This window comes from Mobula birostris, chromosome 2, assembly GCF_030028105.1.
Source record: "Mobula birostris isolate sMobBir1 chromosome 2, sMobBir1.hap1, whole genome shotgun sequence".
Lineage (NCBI taxonomy): Eukaryota > Metazoa > Chordata > Chondrichthyes > Myliobatiformes > Myliobatidae > Mobula > Mobula birostris.
The window spans coordinates 91,159,638-91,185,511 of NC_092371.1; the positions used below are offsets into that span (position 1 = coordinate 91,159,638).

General features: G+C 44.3%; 1 protein-coding gene across 4 annotated transcripts in view; it reads left to right on the forward strand.

Annotated features, from left to right (window-relative positions):
- The first annotated feature begins 19,955 nt into the window (after positions 1 to 19,955).
- fer1l4 (fer-1 like family member 4) overlaps positions 19,956 to 25,874 on the forward strand; it is a 353,096-nt gene continuing 347,177 nt past the window's right edge. For all 4 annotated transcript variants that reach the window (XM_072244965.1, XM_072244971.1, XM_072244979.1 and 1 more), the window contains exon 1: positions 19,956 to 20,246. In XM_072244965.1, the coding sequence (XP_072101066.1) occupies positions 20,168 to 20,246 (79 nt within the window). In that variant the 5' untranslated portion in view covers positions 19,956 to 20,167. The remainder of the gene's footprint in view (positions 20,247 to 25,874) is intronic.

A 25,874-nucleotide genomic window follows, 5' to 3' on the forward strand; every position in this document is an offset into this window, starting at 1 on the left:
GTTGTTCGTTGACTTCAGCTCAGCATTTAACAGGATCATCCCTCGGGCCAGAAGGTAAATTGTCCTCATTGGGAATTAACACCCCTCTCTGTAACTGATCTTGGACTTCTTCACAGAAAGACCCTGTCAGTCCGAGTCGGCAGTAACATCTCAGGCTCCATCACACTGAGCACTGGTACCCCTCGGGTTTTGTGCTCAGTCCATTGCTGTTGACACTGAAGACTCACGACTGCACTGCCAGATTCAGCTCAAACTGCATCAAGTTTGCTGATGTTAGTACAGCGGGTGGCCTCATCAGCAATAGTGGTGAGTCGGTGTGCAGAGAGGAGGTTAAGAGGCTTTCAAATAGTATGAGAAAAACAACCTGAGTTTCAACATAGACTAGACAAAAGAGAATATTGTAGTCTTCAGGAAAGCACAGGTGGACCACCCTTCATTGCGTATCAATAGCTCTGCTCTATCTCTCAATTCCCTAGAGCAAGATTTTCCAACCTGAGGTCAACAGAACCCTTGGTTAATAGTAGGGATCTATGGTATTAAAAGGATTGGGAACTCCTGCCCTAGAGAAACATCTCATATTTCACCTGGATAGTTTACAACAGTGAATAGAGTCAGAGTCATACAGCATGGAAGCAGGCACTTCAGCCCAACTGATCCATGCTTATTAACACCATAAGATATAGGAGCAGAATCAGGCCATTTAGCCCATTGAGTCTGCTCCACGGGCTGACCCTGGATCCCACTCAATTCCATACACCTGCCTTCTCAACATATCCTTTTATACCCTGACTGATCAACTTCCACCTTAAATATATGATTATTCTTATCTAAGTTCATCCTATTTGCCTGCATTTGGCCCATATACCTCAAAACCATTTTTTTATCCATGTACCTGCCTGAGCAGTTTTTAATATTTTAATCTTTTGAGAAATTGTGTTGTGGTCATACTTACTTTATGCTTGCAAAACATGGTGTATTGCAGACATGACAGATGTTTAACCACTTCCACGTGCTCTGTCTGTGCAGAACATTTGATAGCAAATATTTGGTTCTGTGCCAAACAAATCTGCCCAGCATTTACACTCTGTTGAATTAATCACAAATCAGGTGGACATGACTTGTGAGAAGAACGACAAAAAGACAAAATACACAACAGCTACTTTATGGAGAGCTGACAGATGGCAAAAAGTAATGTGGTGCTCTTGGAAATTCCCAGAAGAGCTTTGACATTAACATACACTACTGGAAACAACAAGCGCTGGATTGTACCATTCTGTATATGCACAAAATGTACTCTGGGTAAGGGACTTCATTGTCCATCATCAAGAGTGGCTTGGTAGTACCACCACAGACTGAGCTGATCTAGTCCTACTGGACATAGCTACTAGACTGGGACTACGCAGATGGTGAGGGAAAAACACACTTGACCTCATTCTCACCAACCTGCCTGCCATACGAGCATCTCTCCATGACAGCATTGGTAGAAGTGACCACTGCACAGTATTTGTGGAAACTAAATCCCATCTGCACATTGAAGAAACCCTCCACCATGTTGTGTGGCACTACTACTGTGCTAAATTGGATAGACTTTGAACAGATGTAGCAGCCCAAGACTGGGCATCTACAAGGTGCTGTGGGCCATCAGCACTAGCAGAATTGTACTCAACTACAATCTGTAACCTCATAGCCCGACATCTCCCCCAATCTAACATTACCACTAGGCCAGGGGATCAACCCTGGTTCAATGAAGAGTGCAGGAAGGCATGCTGAGAACAACACCAGGCATACCTTAATGAGGCATCATCCTGGTGAAGCCACAATACAGGACTACTTGCATGCCAAGCACCATAAGCAGCAAGTAATAGACAGAGCTAAGTAGTCCCACAACCATTGGATCAGATCTAAGTTCTGTAGTACTGCCACATCGAGCTGTGGATGATGGTGGACAATCAAACAAGTCACTGGAGGAGGAGGCTCCACAAATATCCCCATCCTCAATGTTAGAGGAGCCCAGCACAGATGTGCAAAGGCTAAGGCATTTGCAACAATCTTCAGCCAGAAGTGCAGAGAAGATGATCCAGCTTGGCCTTCTCGAGAAGTTCCCAGCATCCCAGATGTCAATATGCTGCCAATCTGATTCACTCCATGTGATAGCAAGAAACGGCTGAAAGCATTGGATACGGTGAAGGCTATGGGCCCAGAAAAAATCCTGGCAATAGTCCTGAAGGCTAGTGCTTCAGAACCTGGCGCACCACTAGCCAAGCTGTTCCAGTACAGTATCTCCTGTACATAAGAAACAGGACAAGTCTAACCCAGCCAGTTAACCTCTTATCAGCCTATTCTCAATCATCAGCCAAGTAATAGAAGGGGTCATCAACAGTGCTATCATGCAGCAACAACCTGCTTAAGGATGCTCAGTTTGGGTTCCGTCAAGGCCACTCAGCTCCTGACCCTATCACCTCTTTGGTCCTAACATGGACTAAAGAGCTAAATATCAGAGTGAAGTGAGAGTCATAGTCCTCGACATCAAGGAAGCATTTGACCGAGTATGGCTTCAAGGTACCCTAGGTAAAATGGAATCAATGGGAATTAGGGGGAAAACCACCTGCTGGTTGGGATCAGACCTGACACAAAGGAAGATGGTTGTGGTTGGAGGTCAATCATCTCATCCTTAGGATATCACTGCAGGAGTTCCTCAGGGAAGTGTCCTAGGACCAACCATCTTCAGCTGCTCCATCAATGACCTTCCTTCTATCATAAAGTCAGAAGCAGGGATAGAAACATAGAAAACCTACTGCACAATACAGGCCATTCGGCCCACAAAGTTGTGCCAAACATGTCCCTACCTTAAAAGTTACTAGGCTTACCCATAGTCCTCTATTTTTCTAAGCTCCATGTACCTATCCAAAAGTCTCTGAAGAGACCCTATTGTATCCGCCTCCACCACTGTTGCCAGCAGTCCATTCCATGCACTCACCACTCTCTGTGTAAAAAACTTACCCCTGACATCTCCTCTGTACCTACTCCCCAGCACCTTAAACCTGTGTCCTCTTGTGGCAACCATTTCAGCCCTGAGAAAAAGCTCTGGCTATCCACACAATCAATGCCTCTCATCATCTCATACACCTCTCAGGTCACCTCTCATCCTCCGTCACTCCAAGGAGAAAAGGCCACGTTCACTCAACCTGTTTTTATAAGGCATGCTCCCCAATCCAGGCAACATCCTTGTAAATCTCCTCTGCACCCTTTCTATGGTTTCTACATCCATCCTATAGTGAGGCGACCAGAACTGAGTACAGTACTCCAAGTGGGGTCTGACCAGTGTCCTATATAGTGTCCTATATCCCACGATTGATGAAGGCCAATACACCGTGTGCCTTCTTAACCACAGAATCAACCTGCGCAGCAGCTTTGAGTGTCCTATGGACTCGGACCCCGAGACCCCTCTGATCCTCCACACTGCAAAGAGTCTTACCATCAATACTATATCCTGCCATCATATTTGACCTACCAAAATGAACCACTTCACACTTATCTGGGTTGAACTCAATCTGCCACTTCTCAGCCCAGTTTTGCATCCTATCCCGCTGTAACCTCTGACAGCCCTCCACACTATCCACAACACCTCCAACATTGGTGTCATCAGCAAACTTACTAATTCATCCCTCCACTTCCTCATCCAGGTCATTTATAAACATCACGAAGAGTAAGGGTCCCAGAACAGATCCCTGAGGTACACCACTGGTCACAGACCTCCATGCAGAATATGACCTGTCTACAACCACTCTTTGCCTTCTGTGGGCAAGCCAGTTCTAGATCCACAAAGCAATGTCTCCTTGGATCCCATACCTCCTTACTTTCTCAATAAACCTTGTATGGGGTACCTTATCAAATGCCTTGCTGAAATCCATATACACTACATCTACTGCTCTTCCTTCATCAATGTGTTTAGTCACATCCTCAAAAAATTCAATCAGGCTCATAAGGCACAACCCGCCCTTGACAAAGCCATGCTGACTCTTGCTAATCATATTATACGTCTCCAAATGTTCATGAGTCTTGCCTTTCAGGATCATCTCCATCATCTTACCAACCACTGAAGTAAGACTCACTGGTCTATAATTTCCTGGGCTATCACTACTCCTTTTCTTGAATAAGGGAACAACATCCGCAGCTCTTCAATCCTCCAGAACCTCCCGTACCCATTGATGATGCAAAGATCATCGCCAAAAGATGTTCGCAGATGACTTCACAATGTTCTGCACCATTTGTGACCCCTCAGATAGCGAACACCGTGGCTACCAGAGCAGGTCAAAGGCTAAGAATCCTGTGGCGTGAATCCCCAAAGCCTGCTGCCATCTACAAGGCTCAAGTCAGGAGTGTAATGGAATACTCACCACTCGCCTGGATGAGACCAGCTCCATCAATATTCAAGAAGCTTGACACCATCCAGTACAAGGTGCCCACTTGATTTGGCACCTCTTCCACAAGCATCCAATCCCTCCACCATCGATGAACCATTACAGCAGTGTGTACTATCTACAAGGTGCATTGCAACAACACACCAAAGTTCCTAAGGCAGCACCTTCCAGACCCACGACCACTACCATCTGGAAGGATGAGAACAGCAGATACCTGGGAACACCACCGCTTGGAAATCCCCCTCGAAGTCACTTACCATCCTGACTTGGAAACATATCACTGTTCCTTATTGTCAATGGGTCAATATCATGGAATTCCCTCCCTAACAGCACTGTGGGTGTACTTACACCTCAAGGACTGCTGTGGCTCAAGAAGGCAACTCATCACCACCTTCTCAAGGGCAACTAGGGATGGGCAATAAATGCTAGCTTAACTGGTGGCACCCACATCCCATAAATGAATACATAAAAATGAATAAATAAAACAGATAGAGGAGCTAGAATGGAGGAAGCAAAGACAAAGAGAAAATCTTGGAAATTAAGAACCATTGATGGTATTGCATAGCTATGCCTCTGTCTGATCTGTGAAAGAAACTTTTGAGATCACGTCTAATGAGCCACCTCTATACTGTACATATATCTCAACACTATAGATTAGATGTCTTGGTCTTACTCAGAATGTGATGAACAATGACAACCACAACACATTTGTGAAATGTTGCAGAAAGGATTTAAGCAGATATAGACAGGTTAAGGAAACACAAAAGATTGCAGTTGCTGAAATCTTGAGCAACAATTTGCTGGAGAAACTCAGTGGGGTGAGTCGGGAGAGTTGTCAATGTTTCAGCTCAAAACAATTGCATTACTTCAACAACTTAATCACCTCAGATATCGCAATGAAAATTGAGAAATTAGAGGATGCAATTGTCTGAAGCATTGTATGAAAGCAGTATATTAACTGAGTAGGAGTCCAGGCTGACTTAGTTTATTTGCTGTCATTGATAACAATTCGGAACTAATACAGTTTTATAGTACTGTAGAGGTATTTGTAGTGTTCTAATTTGTTCCGTATTTCATTTTAATGCATAAATCATTACTCAGTTAAATGTTACCTTGTCTTTCTTATACCTCCTAACAATTTCCATGAAACTTCAACTAATTGGGCAGCCACTAAATAGGGCCAAAATGAACTGGTGCTAATGTGTCCTATTATGATTAGGTTGTTAAAGATTGGTAAAGAATTTCCCAGTCTGGATCAATAAAGTACTATTATTATTATTGTTGTTGTAAGTCAATTGTTAAGGATGTGGTTTCAGGCTACTTGAAGGCACATGATAAGATAGGCTGATATCAGCATGGTTTCCTCAAGGGAAAATCTTGCCTGACAAACCTGTTGGAATTCTTTGAAGAAGCAACAAGCAGGGTAGATAAAGGAAAATCAGTTGATGTGTACTTGGATTTTCAGAAGGCTTTTAACAAGGTGCCACACATGAGGCTGCTTAACAAGCTATGAGCCCTTGGCATTATAGGAAAGATTCTAGCAGTGGCCAATTGGCAGGAGGCAAAGAATAGGAATAAAGGGGGCTTTTGCTCACTGGCTGCTGGTGAGTAGTGGTGTTCCACAGGGGTCTGTATTGGGACCGATTCTTTTTACTTTATATGTCAATGGATTAGACGATGGAATTGTTGGCTTTAAGACCATAAGATATAGGAGCATGATTAGGCCATTTAGCCCATCGAATCTGCTCCATCATTTCATCATGATTGATCCGATTTTCTTCTCCATTGAAAACGTCCTATCCACATCCACTCTGTCAAAGCCTTTCACCATTCTATAGGTTTCAATTAGATCACACCTTATTCTTCCGAATTCCAGTGAATACAGGACCAGAATCATCCAATGCTCTTCATATGACAGGCCTTTCAATTCTGGAATCATTTTCATGAACCTCCTTTGAACCCTCTCAGTTTCAGCACATCCTTTCTCAGATAAGGAGCCCAGACCTGCTCACAATACTACAAGTGAGGCCTCACCAGTGTTTTATAAAATTTCAACATTACATCCTTGCTTTGTTACCAAGTTTGTAAATGATACAAAGATAGGAGGAGAGGCAGGTAGTTCTGAAGAAGTAGGGAGGTTCCAGAAGGCACAAGATAGAAATGTCCCACAGAGGAAGTAGTTCTCAAATGGCTGGGCTAGGCAACCATGGAAGTTAAGGGAAGTTAACAGAAGGGAAGTTAAGGTCTGCATAAAAGCCAAGGAAGGGCATACAAGGTAGCAAAAGTGAGTGGGAGGTTGGATGATTGGGAAGCGTTTAAAATCCAACAACAGGCAACTAAAATGCTATGAGGGAAAAAGATGAAATATGAGGACGAAGTAGCCAATAGTATAAAGCAGGATTCTGAAAGTCTTTTTCTCCCCAGTTACATAAAGAGCAAAAGGGACGTCAGAGCTGATATTGGGCCACTGGAAAATGATGCTAGTGAGGTAATAATGCGGGACAATGAAATGGCAGATGAACTTAATGGGCACTCTAGGGCTTCACTGTGGAAGACACTAGCAGTGTGCCAGAGTGTCAGGGTGCCATTGCTATTACAAAGGAAAAAGTGCTTGTCATAATGGGGGGTGCTGGGAGCAGACCCAAATGCTTGGCACAGACACTGAAGTATTAGGAACAGGACTAGGTTAGTCAAGAGAGCAAGGGAAAGTGGGGCAGAAATGACAGACAAGACTAGGATACAGGGCCTGGGCTAGGACTTGACAAGGAAAGCGGAACCAGGACAAGGAACTAGGAACTAGGAGCCTGGGCTAGGACTCCGAGCCAGAGACTGGACAGGGACCCAGAACCTGGGTCTTGACTCTGGCTCGAACCCTGGATCTAGGCTAGGACAAAACGTGGCTACAGGACTGGACGTGGCTACAGGACCGGCCGAGGAACTCCTGTACAGGACGAGGTACATGGACAGGACGAGAACCCAAAGCACAAAATAAACTGCAGATTCTGGGATCAAAACAACACTCACAACACGCTGGACCCTCTCCACCCCTCTCCGCCTTCCGCAGGGATCGGTCCCTCCCAACAGATCTCCCACTTAGCACTTATCCCTGTAAGCGTAAGTGCTACACCTGTCCCCACACCTCCTCTCTTGCCACCATTCAGAGTCCCAAACAGTCCTTCCAAGTGAGGCAACACTTCACTTGTGAGTCTGTTGGGGTCATCTATTGCATCCGGTGCTCCCGGTGCAGCCTCCTCTACATCGGTGAAACCCGACGCAGATTGGGGGACCACTCCGTCGAGCACCTCTGCTCCATCCGCCAAAACAGACAGGATCTCCCGGTAGCCACCCACTTCAACTCTGCTTCCCACTCCCATTCAGATATGTCCATACATGGCCTCCTCTACTGCCATGATGAGGCTAAACTCAGGTTGGAGGAGCAACACCTCATATACCATCTAGGTAGTCTCCAGCCCCTTGGTATGAACATAGAATTCTCCAACTTCCGGTATTTCCCTCCCCCTCCCTTCCCCTATCCCTATGTCACTCTGCCCCCCCCCCAGCTGCCTATCACCTCCCCTACGGTTCCGCCTCCTTCTACTACCCATTGTGTTTTCCCCTATTCTTTCTTCACCTTTCCTGCCTATCACCTCCCTGCCTCCCCTCCCCCACCCCTTTATCTTTCCCCTTACTGGTTTTTCACCTGGAATCTACCAGCCTTCTCCTTCCCACCCTCCCCCCATCTTCTTTATAGGGCCTCTGCCCCTTCCCTCTACAGTCTTGATGAAAGGTTCCGGCCGGAAACGTCGACTGATCTTTTCTACAGATGCTGCCCAACCTGCTGAGTTCCTCCAGCGTGTTGTGAGTGTTGCTGAGAACCAAAGCTGAGCCTTGGTCTTGACAGAACGGGAACACAGAGCTTCAATCACCCAACAGAACAAGGGAAAACCGGAAAACCTGGAATAAGGAACAATGAACTGGACCATGAACCGGAATGCGGACTTCACAGACTGGACCATGACAGTACCCCCCCCCCCCCACCCCTCTATGGGAACCTCTTGGTGACCCAAAAGGCTTCCCCAGACTAAGGACAACAAGGGCGTGTAGGGGGGCATTCAACAGGAGAGAACCCAGGATGGTGGGAGTAACACGACAGTGTCTGTGTCGCTGAGTCTATGCTTGACTGGAAGAACAGGAACACAGAGCCTTGGTCTTGGCAGAGCAGAAACACAAAGCCTTGGTCTTGGCAGAGCAGGAACATGGAGTCAGGACCCCTCCTAGGGAGCAGGACGTAGGGCCGGGACTCATACACAGAACACAGACACAGACCTCCACTCAAGGTAGTTGCAAGTGGCCAGACCTACCCAGCAAAGGCATGGACACAAAGACAGTTCCCAACTCAAGGTAACAGCAAACAGCCGGACCTATCTAGCAAAGGCGTGAACACAGAGACAGTTCCCAACTCAAGATAGCAGCAAATGGCCAGACCTACCTAGTGAAGGCGTGGACATAGTGACAGTTCCCAACGCAAGGTAGAGGCAAACAGCCGGACCTACCTAGCGAAGGTGAGGACACAAAGAGACAGTCCCAAACAATGAAAGAGAGTTCCTTATCTAGACACAGCAAGGCTCCAGTCTTGCTCCAGCAGTAGAACTTGACAGCAATATAGGCAAGGACACAGGCAAGACTTCAGAAGGAAGGGAACAGTCCAACAAATGAAGCTTCTTTTTTGTTTTATGGCAGTTGGCAACTGCCACATGCTAGACTTCTTGTGTTCCAACTAAATATGTCCTGGAGTTCTCTACTTTAGACAATCTAGTTCAGCCTGCAGTTCTCTATTGGCATCACTGTGTAGTTGCAATTCCTTCTGAATGCTTAATGCACTCATTAGATAATGCCACAAACTGCTATTCTTCCTTAATTTTTGTGTAGTTGCATTACCTCAATTACAAGTGATGTAGATGAAATCAGTATAAGACTAAAATCATCTTGTTAAAGAATAGTAATTATTGCACATTATACTTTTAAAATTGCAGTTTTTCCAAGTCTCTCTGCTTCTTCGGGTTTTCCTTTTCTTGGAGCGTAGCCTGCAGTTGTTTACTGAGACCTCGGAGTTCTTCTTCATTTGCTTCCATGTTTTCATTTTATAATCTGAATGTAGATAATTCACTTTGCAACAAATTCCTTTTCCTTTTGTATCCTTGTAATCATTTCCTCCATTTTCCAATCTCTTTCCAACTCACCGTTGTTCTTGTTGGCTACTTCTATTTGTTGTTGGAGTTCTGCACATTTACCCTGGGCTTCAACCATAAAATCTGAGGATTTTCCTTAAGTTCTGAAACATCTCTTAAATTCTTGACCATTTGCAATAAATATACTGCCATTAAGATTCCATCTCCCCTGCCTGTGAACTGTTGGATCCTCCATTCAGCATCTCTTTGTCTTCTTCCCACCTAATCCCTTTAATACCAAGATACTTTTCTGCAGACCTGACGATAATTTTAATTTTCTCAGTTCTTTTGCTTGTTTGCGCTGAACAATTAATTGCATCCACCATAAAAAGCACAAAATCCTTTCTACTTATTAATAGTGTATCCTTATTTTTCATATTACAGCTCTCAATCACCAGTTTATTATTCCTCGTATTTGTTTGCTTGACAGCCATATTTTCATCAAATTCATTCACTGCCTCTGCATAACTGATTCCTTGAGTTACTTTTACATATTGTATCTCAGCCGCCTTCTTGCTATAAATGCACCCTCGATAAGCTGCGCTGTGTTCCTCGCCACAATTGCAGCATTTCAGCCTAGCGCCCGCTTCACATTTCCCATATTCATGTTTTCCAGCGCATCTCCCACATTTTGTTTCCCTCTGCAGACCGCCACAATGTGCCCAAATTTCTGACATTTATAGCATCTTAAAGGCGGTGGTATATATATTCTAACCGCATAACACATATACCCTAACTAAACATTAGTCGGCAGTCTCCCTTCATCAAAGTTAATCATTACCAATAAGCTATCACTCTTTTTCCCATTTCTTGTAACTTACAAACATTTGGCCTCAATAATTTTTGCTCCTTTTATGTTCTGTTTAATCTCATCCATAGTAACTTTTGTTGGTATCCCCAAAATAACTCCTCTAGTCCACTTTCTATTGTTGGGTATTGAGCATTGTACTTCTTTACCATTTATTTTACATAATCTTATCACTTTGCCTTGCTGAGCACTATCCCACTAAACTGAGTGGAAAAGCAAGTTGTACAGAGGATGTGGAGAGTCCGCAGAGGGATATAGATAGGTTAAGTGAGTGGGTCAAGGTCTGGCAGATGGAATACAATGTTGGTAAATGCAAGATCATCCACTTGAATAATAGAAGGAATAATAGAAGAGCAGGTTATTATTTAAATGGTGAAAGATTGCAGCATGCTGTTGTGCAGAGGGACTTGGGAGTGCTTGCTCATGAATCACAAAAAGTTGGCTTGCAGGTACAACAGATTATTAAGAAGGCAAACGGAATGTTGGCCTTCATTGCTAGAGGGATTGAATTCAAGAGCAGGGAGAACATGCTGCAACTATACAGGGTACTGGTGAAGCTGCACCTGGAGTACTGTGTGCAGTTCTGGTCTCCATACTTGAGGAAGGATATACTGGATTTGGAGGCAGTGCAGAGGAAGTTCACCAGGTTGATTCCAGGGATGAAGGGGTTAACCTATGAGGAGCGATTGAGTTGCCTAGGACTATACTCTCTGGAATTCAGAAGAATGAGAGGAGATCTTATAGAAACATACAAAATGTTGAAAGCGATAGATAAGATAGAAGTAGGAAAGTTGTTTCCATTGGTAGGTGGGACTAGAACTAGGGGATATTGCCTCAAGATTCAGGGGAGAAGATTTAGGATGGAGATGAGAAGAAACTGTTTTTCCCAGAGAGTGGTGAATCTGTGGAATTCTCTGCCCAGGGAGGCAGCTGAGGCTTCCTCACTAAGTATATATCAGAAACAGTTAGATAGGTTTTTACATAGTAACGGAATTAAGGGTTATGAGGAAAAGGCAGGTAGGTGGAGCTGAGTTTATGGACAGATCAGCCATGATCTTATTGAATGGTGGGGCAGGCTTGATGGGTCGGATGGCCTACTCCTGCTCCTATTTCTTATGTTCTTCTGTAAGCACGTGGAGGTCGGTCAGTGAGAACAGCGGGAAGAGTTTAAAAAGAAGACAGATTTACAGAGCGGGCATCGGAGGAGTGGGCAACAGAGTAGTGGGTGACAGAGTAGGAAGGCTTTGGCTCACCGGGGCTTAGGAGATAAGGGGTCGAGGTCAGGTAGGGTATCTGTTTAAAATAAAGACAGAAAGTATGTCTGTGAGGCCGGTTTTCCATGCTCGGTGCCAGATGTGGGAGGTCCCAGAGACTTCCAGCCTCCCAAACGACCACATCTGCACCAGGTATGTCAAGCTGCAGCTCCTTAGAGACCGCGTTAGGGAACTGGAGCTACAGCTCGATGACCTTTGTCTGGTCAGGGAAAGTGAGGAGATGTTAGAGAGGAGCTATAGGCAGGTAATCACCCCGGGACCACAGGAGACAGGGAAGTGGGTAACAGTCAGGAGAGGGAAGGGCAAAAAACAGGTGCTAGAGAGTACCCCAGTGACTTTTCCCCTTTAGAATAAGTACTCCTGCTTGAGTACTGTTGGGGGGGATGGCCTACCTAGGGGTAGTAACAGTGGCCATGCCTCTAGCACAGAGTCTGGCCTTGTAGCTAAGAAGGGTAGGGAAAAGAAGAGGATGACAGCAGTGATAGGGCACTCTATAGTTAGAGGGTCAGATAGGCGACTCTGTAGACGCAGGAAAGAGAAACGGATGGTAGTTTGCCTCACAGGAGCCTGGGTCCGGGATGATTCTGATCGTGTCCACAATACCCTGAAGTGGGAAGGAGAACAGCCAGAGGTCGTGGTACATATTGGAACCAACAACATAGGTAGGAAAAGGGAGGAGGTTATGAAAACAGACTGCAGGGAGTTAGGGAAGAAGTTGAGAAGCAGGACCCCAAAGGTAGTAATCTTGGGATTACTGCCTGTGCCACGTGACAGTGAGTATAGGAATAGAATGAGGTGGAGGATAAATGCGTGGCTGAGGGATTAGTGCAAGGGTCAGGTATTCAGATTTCTGGATCATTGGGACCTCTTCTGGGGAAGGTGTGACCTGTAAAAAAAGGACAGGTTGCATTTGAATCAGAGGGGGACAAATATCCTGGCGGGAAGGTTTGCTAAGGTTATTGGGGAGAGTTTAAACTAGAATTGCTGGGGGGTGGGAACTGAACTGAAGTGACGGAGGAAAGGGAGGTTGGCTCACAAATAGAGAAAGCTTGGAGACAGTGCGAAAGGGAGGATAGGCAGGTGATAGAGAAGGGACGCGCTCATACCAATGGTTTGAGATGTAACTATTTTAATGCGAGGAGTATTATGAATAAAGCAGATGAGCTTAGAGCATGGATCAGCACTTGGAGCTATGACGTTGTGGCCATTACAGAGACTTTGATGGTGCAGGGGCAGGAATGGCTACTTCAAGTGCCAGGCTTTAGATGTTTTAGAAAGGATAGGGAGGGAGGCTGCAGAAAAGGAGGAAATGGAGGGGTTGTCGACGGAGTCTCTGTGGGTGGAAGTAAGGAATAGGAAGGGGTCAATAACTCTACTGGGTGTTTTTTATAGACCACCTTGAGGAGCAGATGGGAAGACAGATTCTGGAAAGAAGAAATAATAACAGGGTTGTTGTGGTGGGAGATTTTAATTTCCCAAATATTGATTGGTATCTTCCAAGAGTGAGGGGTTTAGATGGGGTAGAGTTTGTTAGGTGTGTTCAGGAAGGTTTCTTGACACAATATGTAGATAAGCCTACAAGAGGAGAGGCTGTACTTGATCTGGTATTGAGAAATGAACCCAGTCAGGAGACAGGTCTCTCCGTGGGAGAGCATTTTGGAGATAGTGATCACAATTCTATCTCCTTTACCATAGCATTGGAGAGGGATAGGAACAGACAAGTTAGGGAAACGTTTATTTGGAGTAAGGGGAAATATGAGGCTATCGGGCAGAAACTTGGAAGCATAAATTGGAAACGGATGTTCTCAGGGAAATGTATGGAAGAAATGTGGCAAATGTTCTGGGGATATTTGCGTGGGGTTCTGAGTAGGTACATTCCAATGAGACATGGAAGGGATGGTAGGGTACAAGATCCATGGTGTACATAGGCTGTTGTAAATCTAGTCAAGAAGAAAAGAAGAGCTTACAAAAGGTTCAAAAAACTAGGTAATGATAGGAATCTAGAAGATTATAGGGCTAGCAGGAAGAAGCTTAAGAAGGAAGTTAGGAGAGCCAGAAAGGCCCATGAGAAGGCATTGGCGGACAGGATTAAGGAAAACCCCAAGGCATTCTACATGTATGTGAAGAGCAAGAGGATAAGACGTGAGAGAATAGGACCAATCAAGTGTGACAGTGGAAAACTGTATTTGGAACCAGAGGAGATAGCGGAAGTACTTAATGAATACTTTGCTTCAGTATTCACTATGGAAAAGGATCTTGGCGACTGTAGGGATGACTTGCAATGGACTGAAAAGCTTGAGCATGTAGATATTAAGAAAGAGGATGTGCTGGAGCTTTTGGAAAGCATCAAATTAGATAAGACACCAGGACCAGACGAGATGTACCCCAGGCTACCGTAGGAGGCGAGGGAGGAGATTGCTGAGCCTCTGGCAATGATCTTTGCATCATCAATGAGGATGGAAGAGGTTTCAGAGGATTGGAGGGTTGTGGATGTTGTTCCCTTATTCAAGAAAGGGAGTAGGGATAGCCCAGGACATTATAGACCAGTGAGTCTTACTTCAGTGGTTGGTAAATTGATGGAGAAGATCCTGAGAGGCAGGATTTATGAATATTTGGAGAGGCATAATGTGATTAGGAATAGTCAGCATGGCTTTGTCAAAGGCAGCTCATGCCTTACGAGGCTGATTGAATTTTTTGAGGATGTGACTGAACACATTGATGAAGGAAGAGCAGTAGATGTAGTGTATATGGATTTCAGCAAGGCATTTGACAAGGTACCCCATGCAAGACTTATTGAGAAAGTTAAGAGGCATGGGGACATTGCTTTGTGGATCCAGAATGGGCTTGCCCACAGAAGGCAAAGAGCGGTTGTAGACGGGTCATATTCCTCATGGGGGCCAGTGACCAGTGGTGTGCCTCAGGGATCTGTTCTGGGACTCCTACTCTTTGTGATTTTTATTAATGACATGGATGAGGAAGTGGAGGGATGTGTTAGTAAATTTTGCTGATGACACAAAGGTTGGGGGTGTTGTTGATAGTGTGCAGGGCTGTCAGAGGTTACAGTGGGACATTGATAGGATGCAAAACTGGGCTGAGAAGTGGCAGATGGCGTTCAACCCAGATGTGTGAGGTGGTTCATTTTGGTTGGGCAAATATGATGGCAGAGTATAGCATTAATGGTAAGACACTTGGCAGTGTGGAGGATCAGACAGATCTTGGGGTCTGAGTCCATAGGACACTCAAAGCTACCACACGGGTTGACTCTGTGGTTACGAAGGCATATGGTTCATTAACCTTCATTAATCATCAGATTGAGTTTAAGAGCCGAGAGGTAATGTTGCAGCGAAGTAGGACCCTTGTCGGATCCCACTTGGAGTATTGTGCTCAATTCTGGTCGCCTCACTACAGGAAGGTCGTGGGAACCATAGAAAGGGTGCAGAGGAGATTTAGAAGGATGTTGCCTGGATTGGGGAGCATGCCCTATGAGAAGTGGTTGAGTGAACTCGACCTTTCCTCCTTGGAGAGATGGAGGATGAGAGATGACCTGATAGAGGTGTACAAGATAATGAGAGGCATTGATCGTGTCGATCATCAGAGGTTTTTCCCCGGGGCTGAAATGGCCAGCACGAGAGGGCATAGTTTTAAGGCGCTTGGAATCAGGTACAGAGGAGATGTCAGGGGTAAGTTTTTTATGCAGAGAGTGGTGAGTGGTGGAATGGGCTGCCGGCGGTGTTGGTGGAGGTGGAAGCGATAGGGTTTTTTAAGAGACTCCTGGATGGCCACATGGAGCTTAGAAAAATAGAGGGCTATGGTTAAAGCCTAGGTAGTTCTAAGGTCAGGGCATGTTCGGCACAGCATTGTGAGTTGAAGGGCCTGTATTGTGCTGTAGGTTTTCTATGTTTCTAATCACCTGATTCTAGCACGGTCCCTGAGGGCTAGAAGATTGCAAATGTCACTCCAAACTTTAAGAAGGGAGGAAGGTAAAAGAAAGGAAATTATCGGCCAGTTAGCGTAACCTCAGTGGTTGGGAAAGTGTTGGAGTCTATTATTAAATATGAGGTTTCAACGTACTTGGAGACTAATGATAAAGTAAGTCAAATCAGCATGGTTTTTGTAAAGGGATATATTGCCTGAAAAATCTGTCAGAATTCTTCGAGGAATTAACAAACATGGTGGACAAAGGAGAGGCAAAGGATGTCATTGACTTGGATTTTTAGAAGCCATTTGATAAATTGCCTCACATGAAGCTGCTTAACAAAATAAAATCTTCTGGTGTTACAGGAAATATACTGGCAGGGATAGAGAATTGGCTGACAGTCAGGAATAAGCGAATGGGAATAAAGGGGTATTTTCTGGTTGGCCTCCAGTGACTAGTGGTGTTCCTCAGGGGTCAGTATAGGGACCATAACTTTTCACATTGTTTGTCAATGATTTAGATAATGGAATTGATGGCTGTGTGGCAAAGTTTGTGGATGATATGAAGACAGGTGGAGGGATAGATGGTGTTGAGGAAGCAATGTGATTGCAGACAAATTGGAAGAATGGGAAAATAAGTGGCAGATGGAATATAGTGTTGGGAAATGGACGATAATGCATTTTGGTAAAAGGAACAATAGTGCGGACTACTATCTAAATGGGAAGAAAATTCAAACATCAGAGGTGCAAAGGAACTTAGGAATCCTCATACAGAACTCCCAGAAGGTTAATTTACAGGTTGAGTCTGTGATAAAGAAGGCAGATGCAATGTTGGCATTTATTTCAAGGGGACTAGAGTCTAATAACAAGGAGACAATGCTGAAGCTTTATAAGATACTAGTCAGGCCACACTTGGAGTATTGTCATCTGTTTTGGGTTCTTATCTCAGAAAGGATGTGTTGTCACTGGAGAGAGTCCAGAGGAGGTTCACAAGGATGATTGTGGGAATGAAGGGGTTAGCATATGAGTAGCGTTTAGCAGCTTTGAGCCTGCACTCACTGGAATTTAGAAGAATGCAAGGGGATATCATTGAAACCTACTGAATGTTGAAAGGACTAGATAAGATGGATGTAGAGAGGATGCTTTCTGTGGTGGGTGTATCCAGAACTAGAGGACACAGCCTCAAAATTGAGGGGTGACCCATTTGGAATAGAAGGAATTTTTTTAGCCAAAGAGTATTGAATCTGTGGAATATTCTGGCACAGACTGTGGTGGTGGCCAAGTCCGTATATTCAAAGCGGAAGTTGATAGATTCCTGATTGGTCAAGGTATCAAGGGATATGGTGAGATGGCAGGTGTTTGGGGTTGAATAGGATCCGGGATCAGTCATGGTGAAATGGTGGAGAGGACTCGATGGGCTGAATGGCCTAGTTCTGGTTCTATGTCTTATGGTCTTATGGTCTAAGGACTCAGACAGATTAGGAGAATGGGCAAAGAGGTGGCAGATGGAATACAGAGTCAGGAAGTGTATGGTCGTGCTCTTTGGTAGAAGAAATGAAAGGGTTGACTATTTTCTAAATAGAGAGAAAATACTAAAAACTAAGGTGCAAAGGGACTTGGGAGCCCTTGAAGATTAACTTGCAGGTTAATTCTGTGGTAAGGACGTTAGCATTCATTTCAAGAGGACTAGAATATAAAAACAAGATTGTAATGTTGAGACTTTATAAAGCACTGGCGAGGCCTTACTTGGAGTATTGTGAGCAGTTTTGGGCCCCTTAGAAAGGTTGTGCTGAAACTGAAGAGGGTTCAAAGGAGGTTCATAAAAATGATTCCATGTTTAAAAAGTTTGTCATATGAAGAATATTTAATGGCCCTGGGCCTGTATTGACTGGAATTCAGAAGAATTGGGGGGACCTCATTGAAACCTATCAAATGGTGAAAGGCCTCGATAGAGTGGATGTGGAGGGGATTTTTCCTATGGAGGAAATTCTTCCTATTCTTCTTAGCCTCAGAATAGAGGGGTGTCCTTTTAGAATGGAGATGAGGAGGAATTTCTTTTGCCAGAGAGGGGTGAATCTGTGGAATTCATTGCCTCAGGCAGCTGTGGAGGCCAAGACTTTATGTATATTTAAGGCAGAGGTGTTAGATTCTTGATTGGGCAGGGCATGAAGCGATATAGGCGGAAGGCAGGAAATTGGGGCTGAGAGGAAAAATGGATCAACCATGTTGAAATGGTGAGCAAACTCAAAAGGTCAAATGGACTAATTCTGCTTCTATATCTTATGGTCTTAACCAGAATCCACCATATTCTAAAGAGGGGATGGGGCAACTGTGGCTACAAGGGCAATCAAAGACAGCATGGAAGCAAAAGAAAGGGCATATAATATAGTGAAACTTAGTGGGAAGTTAGAATATTGGAAAGCTTTTAAAATCCAACAGAAGGTAACTAAAAAAGCTGCAAGGAGAGAAAAGATGAAATATGAAGGGAAGCAGCCAATAATATCAAAGAGGATTCCAAACGATTTTTCTGATATATAAAGAGTAACAGAGAGGCAAGAGTGGATATTGAAATGCTGGTAAATAATATTGGAGAAGTAGTAAAGGTGACAAAGAAATGGCAGAAGAACTTAATAAGAGCTTAGGAGGATTAATGGCGCCTAATGGTGATTCCTTTGTTTTCCGAAACATCTCTATTTCCATCTTTAATATCTCTATTTTTCCCTTTCAGGATTCTTTTGAAGACCCTGACCTGGAGTTACATGCTGAATACGGTTCTTTGTGGGAATGGGACCTGCTCTTGGGGTTTTACGAATGGCCATTATTCGGCATGCCAAGGGTCAGCCTAAGTGCTCAGCTCGCCTTCGGAGGGCTGAGATCTCGTGGCTCTGGAGATGGGCAGATCGAAGGTCAGTGTCCGGACAGATTGGTGTGTCGTGGGAGATGGAAGATCTAAAGCTGGAGATCTTTGGATACAGAGCTTGGAAAAAGTGACACAATGGACTTTTAACGTCATAAACCAGCAAGTTGTTTGTTATGTCTCCCCTCTTGCTGTGAAACTGAGACATTTCTTTCTCCCTTATTGGAGAGAGAGAGAAAGCCTGTGGTATGTCGAATTACCGGGTGAACGAGTAGTCTATGGAGTACTGCAAGTCTGTGTATTTGCTGCTGCTTTGCTCACACTTGCGTGCTCGGTGGTGGGTGCTGATGCTATTTTTTGCTGGTGGGAGAAGGGGGGGGCGGTATCGTCACTTGCTGCTGCTTATGCACAGGAGGGAGGGGAGCTGAGGGGGACTTTAGGGTTCTAAGATCTAACTGTCATTCATTCTTTGGGGGCACTCCTCTGTTTTCATGGATGGCTGCAAAGAAAAAACATTTCAGGATGTATATCATATACATTTCTCTGACATTAAATGTACCTTTGAAACCTTTGAATTTTGCACCAGTCCTCAATGTGGAAGAAACTAGCAACGTGCCAGAAATCTGTAAGTGTCAGAGGTCAGAAGTGAGTGTAGTTGCTGTTACCAAGGTGAGGGTGCTTGTGAAGTTGAAAAGTATGAAGTTAGATAAGTTACCGTGACCAGGAGGAATACACCACAGGCTTCTGAAAGAGGTGGCTGAAGATATTGTGGAGGCATTAGTAATGATCTTTCAAGAATCACTGTTTTCAGGAATGTTTCTGGAGGTCTGGAACTTGCAAATGTCACACCACTCTTCAAGAAGGGAGAGAGGCAGAAAAACAGAAATTATTGGCCAGTTAGCCTGATTTCAGTAGTTGGGAAGATGTTGGGGTCCACTATTTAGGATGTGGTTTTGGGGTACTTGAAGGCACATGATAAAATAGGCCAAAGTCATCATGGTTAAATTCAGGGGAAATCTTGCCTGACAGATCTGCTGGAATTCTTTGAGGAAATAATAGGCAGGATAGACCAAGGAGGGTCAGTAGATATTGTTTACCTGGGAGCTGAACGTTGTCAACAAAATCCTGCTTCGTACCGACTTCTTAATGTGATTGCCTACAGATGCCGCGGGGACGATGGAATGCGCCACTTATATTATCATTACTTCAGGTACGCCCGCAGTACGGTGAGCATTTCGTGGTAAACCGACAGGTTGTTTAGCGAATGGCAGCTGACTGTGCTGGGCTGGGCCACGTTCGCGGGATGCTTCGGGGATGAGGAATGTGATTTCCTGCTCAAAGTGCTAATACCATAGGTGTGTTCGCAACAGGGAGTGAAAGGTAGTTGTGTGAGAAGGAATGAACGCTTGAGGAGGTGTATATTTAAATAATTTCCCTTGTTAATATTTATCCGGGATGGAAGGCGGAAACACCACAGGTTTTGTGAACTTGCTGTATTGGGCGTGGGTTCTTTGACTCAAAAGGAATCTGATTGAGCAAGCTGTCGCCCAGCCCAGAGTAGCAGCCGAGACTCCTCTCGGAGTCATGGAGGATGCCAACAGGTGTAGGACCTGAACTTTGACTAACAGCTTTAAAACTCTGGCGGCGAATACTGGGGTCTCACCATGTCGCTTACACTGCTTCTGAAAAGGATTTCTAACCTGGGTGGCAAATATGACAGACTCGTTTCGATCACGTTCAGAGGTAAGGATCTGCCTGACTCTCCCGACCTGCCACATCTTGTGGCAGTCCCGCCATAGGAGAGATTGTGAGTTTACGGTTGGGGGGGACGCGATAGACGCCAGCGCCTGGCGATATTCGTTTTAACCACATCTGCCAGACTTGTAGATGCTCACAGATCATAGCAGACGTCCAGGATTGTTTTGTGTGAAGGGGAGGGGTATGTTCGTCCTGATACAGAAACCCCTCCTGTAGATGGGCAGCTTCACACAGACTTCATGCAGCCGTCCCGGTTTCTGTAATGATCAGCCTCGTGACGGAGCACGTGTCTTTTTCGGGAATAAAACTTAAACCTGGAATCAGGAGGGCTAAAAGTGGCTACGGAATGTCCTTGGGTGAGGAGGATTAAAGAGAATCCCAAAGCATTTAACACTAAAGGGGATGGGATGGACCACTCAACGGCAAAGGAGGAAATTTGATGCCTAAAGACAGAGGAGGTGGGTAAGGTACTAAATAAGTAACTCATTCACCAAGGAGAAGGACATGGAGAATAGCAAAATCTGGGAGAGGCTTGCTGATGTTCCAGGGCATGCTGATATCAAAAAGGGGAGGTATAATGGCTCTTGAAGAGCATGATGAGGTATCAGTCAGTCTTCAGGGTCAGCTGAGATGGGCTGAATGGCCTATTTCTACTCCTATGTCATATGGTCATGTGGTCTTATGAAGGTGATTGACAAGGGGAGGGCAGTGGATGTTGTCTACGTAGACTTAAGTAAAACTTTCGGCGAAGTATCTTATTGTAAACTGATCCTGAAGATTAATGCATATGGGACCTATGCAGATTTAGCAGATTAAATTCAAGATTGGCTTGGCTGTAGAAAACAAAGGATAGAGGTGGAAAGGGTGTAATTTTGAGTGGGGTCTGTGACCGAGAGTTTTCTGCAAGTATCAATGCTGTGTACTCTATTGTTTATGATGTATATAAATTATTTGGATAAAAATGTAAGTGGGCTGATTCATAGTTTTCAAACAACCCAAAATTTGGCAGAATTGTGGACAGTAAAGGATTTGGCAGGAAAATTTGGGTAGAGAAATGGCAGATGGAGTTTAATATGGCAAGTGTGAGGGTTTGTACATTGGGGTGTCAAATGTAAGAGGAAAGTGTACAGTAACACAAAAATATACAGAGGGATTTTGGAGTGTAAGTCCTTTTAGATTTTGGAGGCAAACTCAAAGGTCCTAAGGTGGATAAGTCACCTGGACCAGATGGACTACATCCCAGAATTCTTGGAGAGGTTGCAGAAGAGACAATGGTCATGATCTTTCAAGAATCACTTGATTCTGGTATGGTCCCAGAGGAATGGAAGATTGTAAATGTCACTCCACTCTTTAATATAGGACATAGAACATAGAAATTTACAGCACATTACAGGCCCTTCTGCCCACAATGTTGTGCCAACCCTGTAACCTATCCTAGAGACTGCCTAGAATTTTCCTAGCACATAGCCCCCTATTTTTCTAAGCTCCATGTACCTATCTAAGAGACTCTTAAACGATCCTATTGTATCCACAATATCTTTAAGAAGGGAGGAAAGCAAAACAAAGGAAATTATAGGCCAGTTAGCCAAACCTTTAGTGGTTGGGAAAGTGTTGGAGTCTATTTTTCAGGATGAGGTTTCAAATTACTTAGAGATTAATGATAAAATAAGTCAAAGTCAGCATGGTTTCTGTAAAGGGAAATCTCACCTGATAAATCTGTTGGAGTTCTTTGAGGGAATAACAAGCAGGGTGGATAAACTTGGATTTTCAGAAGGCATTTGATAAGGTCTTACTTGGAGTATTGTCAACAGTTTTGGACATCATATCTCAGAAAGGATGTGTTGTCATTGGAGGGAGTCCAGCGAAGGTTCACAAGGATGATTCCAGGAATGAAGGGGTTAACAGTGAGGAGCGTTTGGCAGGTTTGGGCCTGTACTCAACAGAATTTAGAAGAATGTGGGGTGGGGGGGGGTCTCATTGATATTTACCAAATGTTGAAAAGACTACATAGGAGAGGATGCTTCCTATGGTGGGGGTATCCAGAACTAGAGGGCACAGCCTCAAAATTGGGGGCTGACCTTTTAGTGCAGAGGTAAGGAAGAGTTTTTTAAGCTAGAGAGTAGTTAATCTGTGGAATGCTCTGCCACAGACTGTGGTGGAGGCCAAGTCTGTGAGTATATTTAATGCAGAATTTGATAATTTCCTGATCAATCAGGGCATCAAAGGATGTGACGGGAAGGCAGGTGTGTGGGGTTGAGTGGGATCTGGGAGCAGCTATGACGGAATGGCAGAGCAGACTCGATGGGCTGAATGGCCTAATTCTGCTCCTATGTCTTAGCATCTTATGGTCTTAAGTCCATAGTTCCTTGAAAGTAGAAAGGTTGATGAGGGAACCTGAGGGATGACAGAGTGGTATGTGTGTGGGAATGAACTACCACAGGAAGTGGTTGAGACAATATTTAAAATAAATTTGGAAGGGTACAGTACTGTGCAAAAGTCAGGCACATATATAGATAGGACGCCTAAGACCTTTGCACAGTACTGTATTTGTCAACATGAAGCGGTAAGCGAGGTTGTAATCTGGTGGCATCAAAGTATGTTGGAAATGGCGAGGTTGAAGTGCTGATGGAGAAGTGTGGGACATTTGACAGAGAAGATGTGCTGGGGTGGGGATTGGCACGGGTGCAGACATATCCAGTTCTGAGACACCAGGCAAGGTTATTGGATTCCAATCAATTGGTTTATTGATCACTACAGAATGTCTCCCTCGTGCTTCCCACTCCCTCCCTTCTTCCCAACCATGATACCCTTCTCCTTACCCTCTTCCCACTCTCAGTCCACGATAGAGACCCATATCAGAATCTGGTTTATCATCACTCACATATGTTAAATTATTTTTTGTGGCAGCAGTACAGTGCAATACTTAAAATTACCACAGTACTGTGCAAAAGTCTGAGGCACCCTAGTTATATATATGTGCCTAAGACTTTTGCACAGTACTGTACAAGGATAAGAAAGATTTTGAGGGATATATGTGAAGACAAATGGTACATTGGCCTTTATTGCAAAGTAGTTGGAGCTTAGAAAGTAACAGGTCCTTCTGCCCACCATATCTGAACTGACCATGTTGCCAGTCTAAATAAATCTCATCTGCTTCCACATGGTCCAAAAGACCATAAGACATAGGAGCAGAATTAGGGTATTCAACCCATCAAGTCTGCTCCGTCATTCCATCATGGCTGATCCCAGATCCCACTCAACACCATACACCTACCTTCTTGCCATATCCTTTGATAGAGGTCCATATCCCTCTATACCCTGCCTGTTAATTCTTCACCTTCTTCTTAAGCTCATCACCTTTACTGGAACATAGACTGCCAACAACAGCTCACCAGAGTCCTCAGTCTGCTCTTATCACACACCTTCATAGATTTTCCAGGCAAAGATCCTTCCTCTCCTAAGGATGAGGTCTTTGGAGCTTCTGTTGGTGTTTCTGTAGCTCTGGGTTTTTACAGGGTGGGGTTGCTGGCCCCATGCCCAATCTTCCTCCTTTCACAGCTGGGCTTGGGACCATCCATGATGGAGTTTTTTCCATGTGTCTGTCTGCTTAAATGTTCTTAAACTCTGATAGTATACCTGCTTCTATTAACTCTCCTGGCAGTATGTTCCAGCCAACTACTCTGTTTAAAAAATACTCCTTCATAAATCTCCTTTCAACTTTTCTCCTCTCACCTTACAACCATTTGTTCTAGTATTTTACATGTCCACCCTGGAGAAAACACTCTGACGTCATACCCGATCTATGTCTCAAATTCCAAGGCTGCAGATAAAACAAAGCAACACGCACAAAATGCTGGAGCAACTCAGCAGGTCAGGCAGAATCTATGGAAAAGATCCACAGTTGACATTTTGGCCTGAGGCCCTTCTTCAGGATCTTAAGGTCTTGGCCCAAAATGCTGACTGTTTATTCCTTTCAGGATGCTACCTGACCTGTTGAGTTCCTCCAGCATTTTGTGAGTGTTGCTTTGGATTTCCAGCTTCTGCAGATTTTCTCATGTCCAGATAAAACAACACAAGTTCTCCTCAAACCAAAGAAATCTACAATCCAGACAGCATTTTGGTGAAGCCCTCCTGGATCCACTCAAAAGTCTGCAGATCCATTTTGAAATAAGCTGGCCATAACTACACATGATATTCTGTATGTGATCTAACCAAGGTTTCATACAGCTGCAACATGATCTTCCAACGTTTATAGTCATTATCCAGACCGATCAAGGCAATCATGATGCACACCTTCTTTATCACCTTCTCTACTTGTGTTTCCACTTCAGGGAGCTAGGAACTCAAATCTCAAGATGCCTCTGTACATCAATGCTCCGAAAGGTTCTGCCATTTTCTGTGGGCTTCCTTCATATTTGTTTTCCCAAATGCAACACCTTGCTCTTTTCCAGACAAAGCTTCATCTGTAAATGCTGAAAATCCAAGCAACATACACAAGATGCTGGAGGAACTCAGCTGGTCAGGTAGCAGCTATGGAAAACAGTAAACAGTCAGGCTGAGAACCTCCATCAGGATTGGAGAATAAAGAAGGGAGAAGAAAGATTTTTCTTCAGTTCTGATGAAGGGTATTTGCATACCTGGAGTACTGTGTGTAGTTCTGGTCTCCTTGTTGACTTTGGAGGCGATGGGGAAAAGGTTCACCAGGTTGATTCCGGAGATGAGGAAGTTAGCCTATGAGGAGAGATTGAGTCGCTGGAGTTTAGAAGAATGAGAGGGGATCTTATAAAATTATGAAAGGCATAGATAAGATAGAGGCAGGAAAGTTGTTTCCACTGGTGACTGAGACTAGAACTAGGGAAAATAGCCTCAAGGTCCAGGGGAATAGATTTAGGACAGAAATAAGAAAGAACTGCTTTTCCCAGAGAGTAGTGAGTCTGTGGAATTCTCTGCTCAGGGAAGCAGTAGAGGCTTCCTTACTAAATACTGCATATTTACGAATCAGAGTCAGGTTTATTATTACCAGCATGTGACATGAAATTTGTTAACTTAGTAGCAGCAGATCAATGCATACATAACATAGAAGAGAAAAATAAAATAATAATAAATAAATAAATCTTATTCAGTATACTTTATACAGTATACATATATTGAATAAATTAAAAAATTGTGCTAAAAACAGAAATACTACACAGTATGTTTAAAAAAGAACAGTGAGGTAGTGTCCAAGGGTTCAATGTCCATTTAGGAATCGGATGGCAGAGGGGAAGAAGCTGTTCCTGAATCGCTGAGTGTGTGCCTTCAGGCTTCTGTACCTCCTACCTGATGGTAACAGTAAGAAAAGGGCATGCCTTGGGTGCTGGAGGTCCTTAATAATGGATGCTGCCTTTCTGAGACAATGCTCCTTGAAGATGACACAGTTTGATAGATTTTTTTGTGGCAGGGGAATTAAGGGTTACAAGGAAAAGGCAGGTAGGTAGAGCTGAGTTCACGGCCAGATCAGCCATAGTCTTATTAAACAGTAGAGCAGGTTCGAAGGGCCAGATGACCTACTCCTGCTCCTATTTCTTAGGTTCTTATGTAACATAACAATCTAGGTTGTGAGGTTAAGGATCT